Raw genomic sequence first — 15,014 nt, 5'->3', positions numbered from 1 at the left:
TGTGGTTTCAGAATAATGCAATAATTTCCTGAGTGCTGTGTGTTTTTGCAGCTGATTGCTCTTCATGTCACCAAATAAACTGAGGTAGGATTGAAAAGAGCACCGAGGGAAGCATTTAGTGCCTCTCATCTGCTCTGTAGAGCCAGGAAATGAAAAGGGCCTGTCAGATGAGACACTTTGTCTTTGCTTCATATAATTACAGTGGAGGAAAGCGATTTGACCAGCATCGTAAAGTGAAAGGGCCAATCTCGACTGCATTAATCCAGACTGTCTGGTGTAAAAGCACATCGCTCTAAATCAAACAATGCAGTCCATTGTGTGTTTATGGAAGTCCTGTGTTGTGGAAAAACTGAAACACTTTCCGGATGTTATATGGCAGAAAATATAGTAAAATATGTATAATATAATGTTGACTATGGCGCTTTAGTTTAGTTTTGGGGAAATAATGTCACAGTTGAAATGATGATGTATCATGTGAGCGACTATAAATGGAAGTCTCACCCAGTGTTGGATCGTACTCCCAGATAAAGCGTCTGGTCAGGAACCTCACCACCAACGCTGCAAAATCAAGAAGAAAAACTGAGTTTGACATGAAAATAAGACTAAAACTGAGCAGCTAACAGTGATAAATAAAAATGTTAAACATTTTTTTTCACACCAGATTTTGTGTCTCAGGTGTCTTCAGCCACAACGTCATAATAGCGGCTGCCTTTATAAGCAATACCCAACTCACCAGGAAACTGTTGGAACCAAGCTACTTTAATCTAAACGCTTATACCTGTTTGACTGGCTCTGCTTGATTAAAGCCGAGTTCTGACAGCCTTCAGGAGGAGACATCAGCTCCAGAGTTCATCCAGAGTGTCTCATGTACATGGTTAAAGTAATATGGACGTCCTCAGAGAGACTGTGACTCACTGCCCTAATGGTTTACCATCAGCAAGTGATCTGCTGCACGGAAATGTTGAGCCCCTTTACTCCGACTGAATTAGACTGTCATTATCTGTTTATCACTCAGACCAAACAGCCCTGTGGGAGAGAGAGGGAGGCTGCAGAAGCTACATTTTTATCTGAGCGTTACAAGGTCGGCCTTTGGTTCAGGTAATGGGTGGGAAGGTTACCGCAAAGAGAATGGAGAGAAAAAAACATAGAATTCAATATGGGAATAAAAATGGAAATGACACCAGAGTGCTGTAAACACTATTCATATGAATGCATCTCCATTATTAGATAGTTTTCCAAATAACCAGTAAAAGTAGTGATGTTTCTTTCTTTAGAAAGACATACATTTTGCAAATTACGCTTTCAATGTGCAAAAGGAAATCTTGCTTATGAGCAGGTCCAGTCAATAATAAAAACAATATAAGACAATATTTCTGTACACCTTCGGCAGTGGATGATGTTGAAATCGCAGCTTATAATTTACCAGTACTTTAAAGGGCTATTTTGGTGTTTTCAAAAGGAGTCTAAACTACAGTTACTATTTGCAGTTCAAAGTCATACTGCACTTTAATATACCGTAAAGAACAGAGACAGCCTGAAACATGGTTAGAGATTTGAGGGAAGGAAAGAGGAGCTAGCCGCCTAGCGCGGTTCATTCACCCACTGAGCAATGCTAGCAAAACACAAATTGGTTCAAATTTGTAGGAATTAAAATAAAATACATTGGGTGCCATTGCGATTCTATAAGTAGGTATTTTCTTACCTACAGCAGATAAGAAAATCTGCTCAGTTATTTTAAGATATTTTTTCTTTCTCAAAATTGAAAGCTAAGGGCTGATAATGACTAGGAAAAGAGAATAAACTAAACACTCCTCACTTTAGCTGTAAACTTGTTTGTTTTCTTTCCACCTCTGTACTTTTGTAACAATAGTTCTTCTAGAACGATAACAGCCTGTTGTATGTTGCAGCATATGTTTCACATTGTAATGATCTATTAGTAGCAAGGGTCTTCCACTCCAGTCCTCAGGGGGCGCTGTCCTGCAGCCTTTGGATGTGTGTCTGCTTCAACATAGTCAAGTCAGATAATGTGGTCATTAGCAGGACTGCACTGAGAAGGTGATTTGAATCTGAATTAGACTAGCCATTAGCTTTAGTCTCCTGGAGGAGCTAAAGTGTAGCACATAAAGCATAAACAATATTGACTAGTTCAAGTCTCAAAGAACTTAACTCCAGGGATTTACTGCTTTTCATTCAAACAGAAAAACAGCTGTTAATACTCCTGTTGCTATTTTATTATGACATACTGATTACGACAGTTAAAGTAGCGTTATCTAGAACTTCTGGTCGATGATAATTGAACTCAACTGTGTTGTTATCTTGATGACGTTTAGACTCTCACCCAGGAGGTCTCCAGTTCTGACAGTTAGGTTGGAGGTATCAGACCAGAAACAATCACAGTGATCGGACAACAGAGGCCACTAACAAGGCCATTGTTCTCACTAATGAGGTCATCAAGATCATGAGAAGGTGTTAGAAAGATAAAACCTGAGGTCACCTCCTCTGTTCAAGGCTGCTTTTCCATGTTCACAAGAAATCTCCAGCATTTCTTCAAACATATTATTATTCCAATTCAAAAATACTTTATGGGTCCCAATGTAAATGTTGTTGGAACTGATTTAATGAAAGAGTTCTTGTAGATGGTGATGGCTGTGAGCTGGAAACATCTCCTGTAGCGGTCTTTACTGCTACGGGTTTGATGAATCCTCTGACTGAAGTCGCTCTGTTTTTCTATGAGGATGGTCTGGGTGTTCCATCTTTTCTTGATTTTATGTAAAATCCTTCTTTGCACCATCATCCCCAAAGGTTACGCAGTAAACATAAGGACTTTAAACCACAGGTTTCATGTATTTTTCAAAATTTGGCAGTTTTCACGTCATAACTCCAAAGCCTTGGTAGACCACGATACCAGTAACCTGCCCAAAAGTTCAAAAGGTGGTAACACAGCTAAGAAAATTTAAATGGTAATTTTCCTCTTTTATAGCGAGTTCCAAAGGGAGATGTTTTACAACCAAACTATACCTTGATTCCAGTTTGGTGGGTGCTGGGGTTCATGTTTTAGAACGGACTGGGTATAGTATATGTGAACCATAAAAACGTTTTTTACATAATTTTATGCTTGCTTTAAGAGTACGTAATGTTGAAAACCACTTCTTCTTCTCATCTGTAACTCATTTCTATGTAAATGATCCACATGCAAGGGAGCAGGATCCCACTGCAGAGCTCCGCTGCTACAGATTGGCAGAGCTTCAGTTCCCTGTGAGAGCCGGCGTGTCCTGAAAGTGTTTTATGATGGACTGGGTGGTCCAAGTGAGTATCTGTGTCCTCATGTAAACTCGACCCATTTGGAGGGGGACGATGAGAGGCAGCATTACTCCTGAAAGCTCTCTTTGAACTGTGACCAAAGATCCATCTTAGCCAGGCCTGTTTTCCAATTAGGACAAGGAAGAAAAACTGTTGTGTAAGCTGGAGTGTCTGTGTCACGATTCATTACGCTCCTAAAGAAGTCAAGCCTGGTGATTTGAGAGCAGGGAAGCTGGGGCTGACCACCGATCTGGCTGTGCCAAAGCTACGAGGAAAGGCCCGTCTCATTATCCAAACAGGTCCTGCACTCGGCCGTGCCATTCCTCACCTGTCTTGTTGATTCTATTCCCCAGTAAATCTCATTTACCTTTCTCCTCTAACTCCTCGTGTTTTCATGCGCTAAAAGCCGAAGAGCAGCAGATCGTTTGTCAAGCTGTTCAGTTGTTGTTTGGGCCTGAATTTCTGCGGCGGCGCCCTGGATTCCAGGTAGACGGAGCGATCAATGGGGTGTGAAGTCCTCTCCTCATTCGGGGTAACTGTATCTCCTGCTTTTCACCGCCACTTGAAAACAAATGTACACATGGCAGTGAGGAGCCTTAGCTTCTGTGCATCAGCTTGGACACATATTGAGGGAAGAAAGTCCCCTACCTGTGTACATACTGCTGTAGCTCATCATAAAATGCATAAACAGAGATGAAACAAGAAAAAAATGCAATTTTATACAAATGAAATCCCTAGTGAACTAATTCTAATTTTGTTGAGGACATTGTTAGAAGTTGCTCCAGTCAGTGCATTCTTTACCCAGTTTGTAGACTTGCTTGTGTGTGTGTATATATATATATATATATATATATATATATATATATATATATATATATATATATATATATATATATATATATTATTGATTGAACTGATGCCAGACATCTGAAAACCGTTTACTAAAGGTTACTGCTTGTCTGATTGATCCGTTTCTTAATCCGACTTGATTTGTGTCGTATGTCAAAGTCCAGTTGTGTCTCAGCTGTTGGATCGCAGTTGTTTTCCATCTTTAGTGCTTAATTCATCTGTTCCTCTGTTAGAAAAACCAGCCCATACCATGATGCTGCTACCAAACAGCTTCTTCTTTTTTCCAGTTTAACCATCAAATTGTCATTGGGGTTTCTTTCCTACAACATTGTAATCGAGTAAAAGATCAAATTAGGGCTTCACCCATTGCAGTTTTCTGGCCGATCACCAACCTTTAAAAAGCCTGACCAGACAAAAAAGCCAATACCGATTTTTTTCCCCTCTTTTTTCTTGACTGAAAAGTCACTAAATATCGCAACAAAGTATCTGCATTGGCAACAGAGGGGTGACTATTTTTAACAGCAAATGTCCAGATGCGACCTGGTGGGCGAGTCTGTCAGTCCTCTCACAATAGAGCAAAAGAGGATAGCTGATTTTCAGACTTTTTCAGAAGTAGATAAGATTGGCTTCACTATTGATCTGATCGTCGATTTAAGAAAATCTGGGCCACTTTGACAGTTTTCAGGCCCAGTGTACACACTGTAGTCTGTAGATTCATATTAGAGCTTAACTGCTTCTTAAATGGCAGAAAGTGGAAAGCATTGTGGAGATGCTGTGATTTTTAATCCACCTTAATATCCACATCACATCTGTGTGTGGGTTAAATGCCCCTCATAAAGTACTGATATGGAAAAAGTTGCAGTATTCAAAGACTAAACGTGTCTAAACTCTTGGTGTCATTTCTCCAGAACAAACTGTGTTGAAGAAACAACTCCTTTCTATTGTTGTCATAATGTATCTGTTAAAAACAAACTTGTTGTGATTTCATGTTTCATGTTTTCTTCCGTTGTGAGCTGCTTTCCAGTTTGTGCCGAGACTGAACCCATCATCAAACGCCTCGTCCGGGGGGGACATGTTTTCCCTAAAACCTCCTTTATCAAAAGTGACCTAATCGCATTAGCAGCAGAGCGCTGGACTAATTGCAAACAAAGCCGGAGCAATTAGTGGCGCCTATGGTTCTGTTCTGGGCCGGTGCCGTGTTACTCATTGAACGGTCCCTATTGATTTTCTAAGGGCGTCAGACGGACACCCACAGCTCTTTGGTTCCTTCTTGTAAGAAAAATGTCCCTTCAGAGACTCTCCCAGAGAGAGGCTGCCATAGTCAGGTTCTGTACTTATTGTATTAATGTCATGTTGGGTCATGTCATACAATAAGTTGTGCTGATAAGACCCAGAGAGAACTGGATGGACCAGAAAAATGCCAGAAAAGAATGAGAAGCAGAGGTCGGACGACTTAAAGGCAACAATTAGAAGAAAATCTTTTTAAAAATCAATTATAACACAAGTCAAAATGAGGGCCAGATTTCTTTCAGTTTTGATTTTTGTAACACTAAACTCTTCACATGATCACACAAGTGTCAATGACAGACAAAAGTAACGTGGATAGAAAAAAAAAAGCAGTTTTCCGTTAATGATTCCAGGCATTAGGGGACAAAAATCGATCCTTGTTAAATCTTTCATTACCTGTGATTCAACTAGAGGGATTCAGGAATGATTGTGAGAAGCAAAACTGTGTTTTTCACTCTTAAAATAAAGCAAAAGTGTAATTAAAAAAATCAGTTTCTGTCTACTGACTAAGATGGAGTTCCATGATATATTTTAGAAAAACATACGGGAAAGAATCTGCTGCTTTGATTTTGATGATACTTTAGTGAAAGTATAATAAGCTGGTGGTTTTACATCCACGTTTTTCCATGCAGTCTTTGTGTTCTTGAAATTAGCTGTCATTTAAACATTGTTTATCTGTTTGTATACTAGTTCTGTTTTATTTTTCACTTTTGTGTATAATTTTTTTTTTTTTGACTTCGGTATGGAAAAATAATAATAATAATAATAATAAAATTAAGACCAAAAAATAAATAAACTCAAGCTATTCACATTTTTCTGCTAAATCGCATTCTGGAGTTCCTCTAGATGACCTTCTCAGGACCGTTGTGAGACAAATCCCACACATCTACAATTAGAATGTTGCAGATTGAATCAAATTGCTGGAACTTCACACAAAGCTGACAATGCTGTCACCATGATGGGGTTGGCACCTTGGTTTGAGGTCAGCAAATTCTTGATGACCGGGCCTCAGTGGTTCCCTCACACATCAAGGTCTTTGATGTGCTGCCGTTATATTTCCCTATTTTCAGCCTAGGGCAAGACATGTAGTGCTATAACTCCAAAAAACAGCCACCACAATGCTGAGAAAGTTTTGCATTCCGTCAAAAACCCTGGGGAACTCCCGATCGATTGTTGCTCAAAGTGTTCTGCATCTTACTGTGCCAAGAAGACTTTACCAGAAGTCGGAAGAATATAAGTCATGACAGATTTTTGACAAAATGGTAGAGTCTCCATGGAGTGGGAAGTTGTTCTTAGCATTTCTTCTACATTCAGTAGTGTGATGGCTCCCTATTCTAATGGAAAGTTTAGGTAAAGACCGTTTTCACCGTTTAGGCAGATGGCTAAATCTGATGCCCAGATACAACTACGACACTTGCAATCATGTGACCATCGTGGCTCAGTGGGTAAAGTAGTTGTCTTGTAGTGTAAAAGCTGTGGGTTCGACTCCAGCTTCCTCCTGCCAGTCCTGCAATGTTTAGATGTCTCTGTGCTTCAGCACACCTAACTCCAATATGAGTTTATTAACAAAGATCTGTTAATGAGAGTAGGGCTGCGTGCCAGTGAGGCAGTTTAGCCATTGAATAAAAGCATGTAGGACAAGGGACACATTTAAAAGTTGCAGGACTCTGCAGTTTGAGACCACTGTGGTGGACACTTAACCCCAAATGACCCATTGTTCTGTGTGTTGCATTGGTCTATGAATGTCTCCGCCTTTGTGCATGTGATTGGTGTGAACCGCTTTGCTTGGTCAGTATGACTAGAAGAGCTCTCTGTATTGTCTGTTCATTTACTATTTGTAGCAAACATTCTTGCGAAACCAGGCTGTTTTCGAAAAGTGTACTAATAGAAAGTGGATGTGCATGAACAAACCAAAACTCCTCATTTTTTGTACCACCTCTGTCAAACAGATAGATAGTACCTGACTAATCACTGGGTCAGTAGACCGTGAGATGAGAATTAATGTGTCGAGCTGTCTCCTCCAATCAATATCCGCTCCGCTTCTTATCAGAGGCATTGACAGCCGGATTGTAGATCACATTTTCTCTTGCTCTAGTTATTGATTTAAGGCTTTTCAGAAAATCCAATCAGCTGCTAAAGGAAACATTATGAGACCTTATAGTCATGGCGACAGCTTTGGCGAGCTTCAAGGACAGTTGCTCACTCAGGATATCATGAGGTGTAAGTTTGCAGACTGCAGCTCGGGACGAGCGTGATGTGTGAATTTATTAACAGGAAGAAAAAAACTGGAGCAGGCACTGCAACATGAAAAGAGATCAGAAACACTGCGGCACCATAAGCTTGTTGTGCTTCGGTCTTGAAGGAAATAGCAGACTGAACTTTTTGAACGTTAAACAGACTCAACTGAACTGTTGATTGCCTGAACAGTTTAATCACAAAAGCAACAATATCACCACTTCCTGAACAGGGGGTCAGACCATGATTCCCAATCCCGGACCTTTCCCAGAATTCCTGTCACCACCACTCCCTCCCAGGGGAACATCTCAATCCCAAACCACAAGCATGGAGCCCTGCTAGACCTGACTGATAGTCATAAGGCCTTTCTCTTGATAAGGACAAGCATGTATATCTGCCGTTGGAGTAGGTGGGAGTCTGTGGAGCAAGGGCGGAAAAAAATCCAACCTATTTTTACTTCCAGACATAGATAGAAATCAAGCCATACATCTTTCATTACCATTCCACATCAGATCGTGGCTCACCAATCAGCCTGCTTTCAGCCCCGTTTTCCCTCTGAGGAACCCTACTCTCGAACAACGGATGTGGGAAGTCCAATGTGAGCCATGTAACAATAACACACAGGGCAACAGTAAACATGTCATCTCCCACGATTAATGGTGTTGCTGTTTGGGCCAGACGAGGACAAATAGTTCACTCTGTGTCAGCTGGGGATCAGGAGGATTTATGGCCAAACACTGGCCTGGAATCAGATACGTGACGCAGGAAAACAACATCTCTCAGAACACAAACAGTCAGCAACCCTGCTAGGCGCTTTCTTTGAATAATGCCATTCTTATCCTCAGAACATTCTGCATAGTTGGAAACCAAATGGCCAAAGGGGAAGCAGACGAAATCTGAACCATGGCTGTGCAAGTACAATATTTGCAAACATCGGTCCTAACAGGTTGATTCTGTGCAACCGCTGTTGATGTTATATCTTTGCTTCTAAGAAAAACTAGTTTTGTGTCGTCTTGACGCCCGGTGAAACTAAACTGTATATTAAAAAGAAAAATCCTTGCATCCCTTCCTTTAAGATAGTTTTTTGCACCTTTAATGCTTCTCTGACTTATTTTTCGAACCCCCTATTGATTCTGAAAGTGGCAAACTTTGGTCTCCGTCCGTCAGTAACAACTTCTACACCTAAAAGTGTTGTTTTTAGCATAACTGAATGCCGTTAGGTCTGCTGCGTTCCCTGATCAGAAAGCCATTAGGGGACTGAGCGTTTGACCGGTTGGTCACCCGTCAGTTCTGATGCTAACTGCCAGCAGAAACTTTACTATTGGGCCAGTTCACAAACAGAGACCGATTGGACCTGACCTGCTTTAACAGCTGCTAATGTTAAGACTGAAGTTCTACATGCTAATATCAATGTTGGCTTTTCTTAGAATAGTCCAACTGGAAGTGGCATTATGTGAATGCACTAAACATTTCTTCAGTTTTCCTTGTATCCACACAGAACCAATATTTTAGGATAATATTTCAGTATTTGTGGAACGTAAACACCAAATTGCCTGTTTGGGATTCTATCACGTATGTAAAATGTTCAAAAGAAAATGCACCTTGGGAGGTTAAACTATGTAGGTGCAACGCTAACCGACATGCTACCTGCTGATATTTACAAACCAGCCAATCCAGGAATGCCATTTATTTTCCTTGGAGATAAGGAAGACCGTAGATGTTAGCTTCTGCAGTAGAGGTATTTCCACTGTGCGTATTAATGCATATTAGGGTATATTTGGTATTTGAGCTATTAATAGGATGTTGTGAGCGACTTTAGAGGGGCTCTTGAGTATTTGCAGATTTTAGTTTTTCACGGGTGACTGTGGTTAGGGACAACAGAGGTATACCAAGGACTCACTGTATTTGTTGGAAACAGGTAACACAATGTATTCTGAATTGCAGCCTGGCATTCTGTATGGTTGAAAACATATATCTTTGTTTATATGGGCATGATGATGATGTGTGCTTTATGCGCTTGTTTCTTGGATTTAAAAAAAAAGAGCACCAATATTAGAAACATAAAATAGTTTTATTTGCGATTAGCACAAAAAAAAAAACTAAACAAAACAAAAAAACATTGTTTCTGCTTTACAGCAGGTTAAGACGTTCTTATTGCTGGGCAGCTTATATGTTTCCTCTGGTATTTAGGAAACTGGTCTTTGTTCATTAACTTCAAGTCTAATTTCCAGATTCCCTTCAAAACTCCAGAATGTTAATAAAAGTTCCAGTCTGGAGAAAGCGATCAAAATTCAAAAGATGACCTCCACTCTAAACCTGGTGGGGATATTCAGTTTAACTATATATGTTTGTAAATATAAGGTATATTTAAATTTGTTAGTGTTCATCATTGTGCTGTATTGACTTTAATGTTGTTCTACTGTACTTTTACTGAGCAAGTAAAGAGACAAATAAATATGCATAGTTAAACTTAGGAATCTCTGTGACTTTGTCAAATTTTATATGTATATGTAATAAGCATACATAAGAATGAGGGTGTTAATTGACACTTACAAAGCTGCTTTGTTATCTTCAGCAATATTGTACCCATTTCAATTTGATTTCCCCCTGACATCAAGATGACAATAAAGCGATAACAATGCAGCAAATTAAAGTAAGATGCATAACTTCCAAAACACGGAACCAGTAACTGAAATCTCATCATCTCCGTCGGCCTCCAGTTCCAATTACAGCCGGCTGATTATCAGAGCATGAGTCATCACTTTCCTCTCCCTGCCTCTAAACTCGTTAGTGGGCTGGAGACACAATTTCATCTAATGAGACGGTGGGGGGGAGTGAAATCAGGGCAAATGCTCATTGAGGACCAGGTTGGCTTTTTTTCCCCAATTTCATGATATTATAGATAGTTGGTTATGAACATGATTTAGTGAAGCAGCTGAACAGGTTTTGGTGGCTTCTTTCTCAAATCTAATTTACCAGTTTGTACAGTCATATGATAATTGTGCATTGAAAACAATAAGGTGGATAGGATGATTTTGTTTGTTTTTTTTTACCTTCAAGCTATTTTTTTTTTTTTTGGAAAAGTGGGACAAAACATACATTCTGATGACGCAGAATATATTTTCAAAGTCTTTTTTTTTTTTTTTTCTATAGCAGCTGAAATGTCAAATATACCAGAAACCAGAAAGATTCTAAATACTAAGTGAAGTACTTTTTTTTTTTAAGTGCTTTGAGGAGATTGAGATACCCCATCAATGGTAACAAAGAGCCGACAAACACAATACCTCACCTTTTAAAAGCTTTTGTTTGGACGCACTTTGAAGGCTGAAATGCCTTTGTGTAAACACAACGGTACATATCGAGTTCATTTTGAATGACAGTAAAGGTCAGATAAACTCCCCCTTTTTTCCCCCAAGTTTAGTTTGGGTGAGCTCATAAACTCACACAGACAAGCTGGGGTAGGACTAATTCTCCTCGGGGCCCTGCGGCCTTCTAAAGCAGAACACAGCGGAGGCTTTTTGGATCCCGTCTCTGGATGTGCAAAAGGACAAAAGCTGTCACTCTTGGGGTTTCAGCAGGAAGGGCGTGAGGATCCAAACAACCTTTTCATCCCTTTAATTTGGCCTCCAACAAAAGCACCACAGAGCCACTCACAAAGGCGGGGTTACATTAGGGCTGAAATGCTGAAACCACACCTTAGCGAGCGATCTCTTCTCCGATTACAGACGGAGGTGGCATCCTCTGGACAACCAGCAGCTCAGAGACAAAGGAGCTGATGTGAGAAAAGGTGGCGTCGTTTCCGACTGCAGACCACTGCGAAACCTTTCCAGACCAGGTCCAGTGGAGCAAGCAGAACAGAGTCCTGTGCTGGATATAGTAGAATAATCCTTTATATGGTCAGTGGGGTCATTTCAGTGTTTCATCAGCAAAAGTTACAAATGAATGTAAAGTAAGCAAAAATAATAAAAACCAAAGTAAAAAAGAAAATGCAGTTGAAATACAAGGTAACAAAACCTGTACAGTTATAAATGAAATAGAAGAGGCAGGACCAAGAAGAATCAGTTATGAACAGTAAGTGTTTGGACTTTTACTTTTGTTTATGTTCCGTTTTGATCATTTTTACATTTTTTTGTTTCCTGTTTTTTAGTGTTTGAGGTTTTTGTATCAGGTTCAGGTTTCTTCCCTCTGTTCACCTCACCCTCTCACCCTCAGCCTGCCATTCTGCTCCTCTTCCCAGCTGCTTCTCATCCTCCCCACCCCCCATTCACCTCCACCTGCTCCCTTCCCTAGCTGCATCTACTCACCTGCCATTAGCTCTTCTGGTCACTTCCACCTCTAACTCAGTATTTAAGAACCTCCAGGTTTTATTAGTCCTCGCTGGTTCATCCATCTATTTTTGCTGTTCTGACAATTTCCCATTCCTAGCCCCAAATCTGAGTCTTCCTGCAGTCTGTAAGTTTACTTTGTTTATTATTTATTAAACATTCCCTTTCCTGCAAATCTCTCTAGACTTGGGTTCTTCCTTTGCGGAGGTGAGAATGCGCAATCAAACTCTGATGTGGACCAAAAATGTTTCCATCGGTGGTTCTTAACGCAGCGCCACCGCAGGTGAGCAGGGTAAACGGGTTGCTCAGAGAGTTTGGTCAGGTTCTTCAAATGCCTTTTTATGTCCAAAACACATCATACCTGAGAGTATTATTCTGAAATTTCAAAAGCTGTGATGATGTTCCTATTATTAGGTCTCTAGAAGGAGAACAAAAAATAACTGATGACTCACACACCGGCCAGGAACAGGCAGCCTTCAGACGGCATGAATGGAAAATGGACAATAAAGTATCAATAAAGTGTAGTTGAGGAGAGTCAGAAGTGGATTCTAATAATAGTTCAGAAGGTGAACGCAGCACAAACACCCGGCCGCCTGCTTGTGATGCAATCTCTTACATTACAAGACCGGTTGATAAGGTGGGCTTTGGACTGAGTCAGAGCAAGAAACCCTGGTTAGCCTTCAGTTCAGGGTGAACATCCTATATCTGGTAGAACCCAGTTTTAGCCAACTCTGTGTGGGCGTGTGTGTGTGTGTGTGTGCCAGGTGAACAGAAAGAAGCAGGTGGTCTGGGCCGGGCACGCGGCCACAGAAAAGTTTAAACAGGAAACATGAACGTTGAAGACACTGTGTTCCTTTCTGAGGAGAAAGGGAAGCTGCAGGCAGCAGATCAGCAAGCAGGAGAAAGGAAAGTGGGGGAGGATGGAGAGAAACGAAGTAAGAAAGTACTGAAGGAATTAAATTCCTTTGACATTGAATCGAAACCTCGCCGTTATGGACGACACCCCAACGCTACCGTTAGAACGCGGGATTCTGGATTTAACGTTGCCAACACCAACTCCAACATGGACTTCAAAAACTGGCTGAATTCCCAGGTGTTCATGCTAGAAATCTGTAAAAGTTTTCATTTCTTGATGACGCCATACGAGAAGTCTCACCGAGGACCACCGGTGGGACGTCTCTACGTCTGCTGGACAGTAGAAGCTGCCAGATTCCTTAAACGGTGATCTGAGAGGATCGGTTTGGCTGTGGACTCTCTCAGTTTCAGATCTGCTGTGTAACAACTCAAACGCAAATCTTCTGTTTCAATTTAAGGCTCGTTAGTCAAGTGCCCCAACCTTACTCGGGGTATTATTTGAACAAATTTGAACATAAGAATGACGATAAAAATATCCCAATAGTTGTGTGTCACGACTTGTTTTTCCTGCTTTGTTTCTCTTGTCTGGCCTCTGAATTACTGTTTACATTGTACATCCAGCTGAGTCACAGTTCACTCCTAACACCAGAGAAAGCAGACACTGGTATTTCACCGGCAGACGCATGCTGGCTCAGTCCATTGTTGTTGCTCTCCTTTTTGTTGTCGCGTTGCTCTGCTCTGTTCTTTTTCGCTTTCATACCCGTTGAAGGAAGGCGTGGAGGTAGAACGTGTGAGAGAATTTTTTCACTTTTGTTTTTGAAGAACCTGCAGGGCGTTCTGTAAAATGCTGCCAGGACAATTTTAAATCACAGAAAGCATTTGCCTCCAAACAGATTGATGCTTTTCACTTAAATGGTTTGCGTTATTCCACAATTTTGAATATCAAAGATAATCACAGCAAATGATCTATTTGTTTATTAAATTAAGATTATGTCCAAAGCAACCAATCACAAATCTCGTAAGGCTGCTTTCAGTTTCTCCCAGGCTGGACTATTTCAGACCTTCAGGATAAAGAAATCTCTTAAACAGAACCCGGCAACATGATAGCTTAAACGGTGGGACAAAGCAACGGATCAATTCTCGATCTAAAAATATTCAGCAATGGATGTGAAAGAAGACGTATCCCGCCTCCTACTTCTGGAGCGGTATCCGGTCCGCGTGGCATTCATACCGACTGAGCCGAAGTGGATCAGAGTTCGCTTCTTTGGTCCATAACAGAGTTTGATTGTGCGTTCACATCCCCACCCAAACAGGGCTGGTGGGAATGCAGCACCCTTAACATCAGTGCTTATGGTATCCAAACAGAACAGAAAAAAGTCTCATTTGCCAGACACAAGAAGACTTTTGGAGAAAATATTCAGTGGACCGAAGAGAGAAAAGTGGAAGTCTTTGGACGGTGTGTATCCCATGACATCTGGCATAAAACGCACAGCAGTGTGAGGATCTGGGGTTGCTTTGCTCATTCAGAAACCTGGATATCTTGTCATAATTAAAGAAACCAAAAATTCTTTCTACCAGAAAATCCTGAAGCAGATTGTCAGGCCGTACGTTTACCACTGGCAGCTTAAGATTTGGCTCCAAAAACAAAACGAAGGTTCTGACTTTAGTCTAAGTGCAAATATGACATGAAAGACTCAGTAGCTACGCTTCCATATGATTGTCATGCGAATTTTGAGCAATAATAATAATAATAAATAGGAAGTAGAGGTTGCAAGCTAGCATGGACCACTCATCTAAAAAATATGGAGAGTCCTCCCCTCTGAGATGGAGGCCTGGATTGGATTTTTCCAAGTTTGGTGGTTCTGGTGAGACAGAGACCCACAAGAGGATGGGAAAGTTTGCTACATCAGAATACGTTCCCATCATGTTTCCCTCTCCTCATTAGTGCATTAACTTTTTTTGTTAATGCACTAATTTTTTTTGGAATCACCAAAAAAAATGTTTAGTTTTTTTTTTTTTTTTTGCAAAATTGCCAAGGTTATTTAGGAACCTTGATGGAAATGGAAACATTTTCATCAACCTCTTCTAATGCGAAGCGTCAAAATGTACATAAACATGGTTGGAAATACGATGTTTGCCAGTTAATTTCTTCGGGGGAGAGCT

General features: G+C 40.7%; 1 protein-coding gene across 2 annotated transcripts in view; it reads right to left on the bottom strand.

Moving 5' to 3' along the window:
* rerg (RAS-like, estrogen-regulated, growth inhibitor) overlaps positions 1–15,014 on the bottom strand; it is a 40,881-nt gene that overhangs the window by 13,312 nt on the left and 12,555 nt on the right. For both annotated transcript variants that reach the window (XM_032589734.1, XM_032589733.1), the window contains one exon: positions 502–558. In XM_032589734.1, coding sequence (XP_032445625.1) covers positions 502–558 — 57 coding nt within the window. The remainder of the gene's footprint in view (positions 1–501; positions 559–15,014) is intronic.

The sequence above is a fragment of the Xiphophorus hellerii genome, chromosome 17 (assembly GCF_003331165.1).
Source record: "Xiphophorus hellerii strain 12219 chromosome 17, Xiphophorus_hellerii-4.1, whole genome shotgun sequence".
Taxonomy (NCBI): domain Eukaryota; kingdom Metazoa; phylum Chordata; class Actinopteri; order Cyprinodontiformes; family Poeciliidae; genus Xiphophorus; species Xiphophorus hellerii.
Note: the sequence above shows the minus strand (reverse complement) of the source record. Positions and strands in the feature narration are given on the sequence as shown.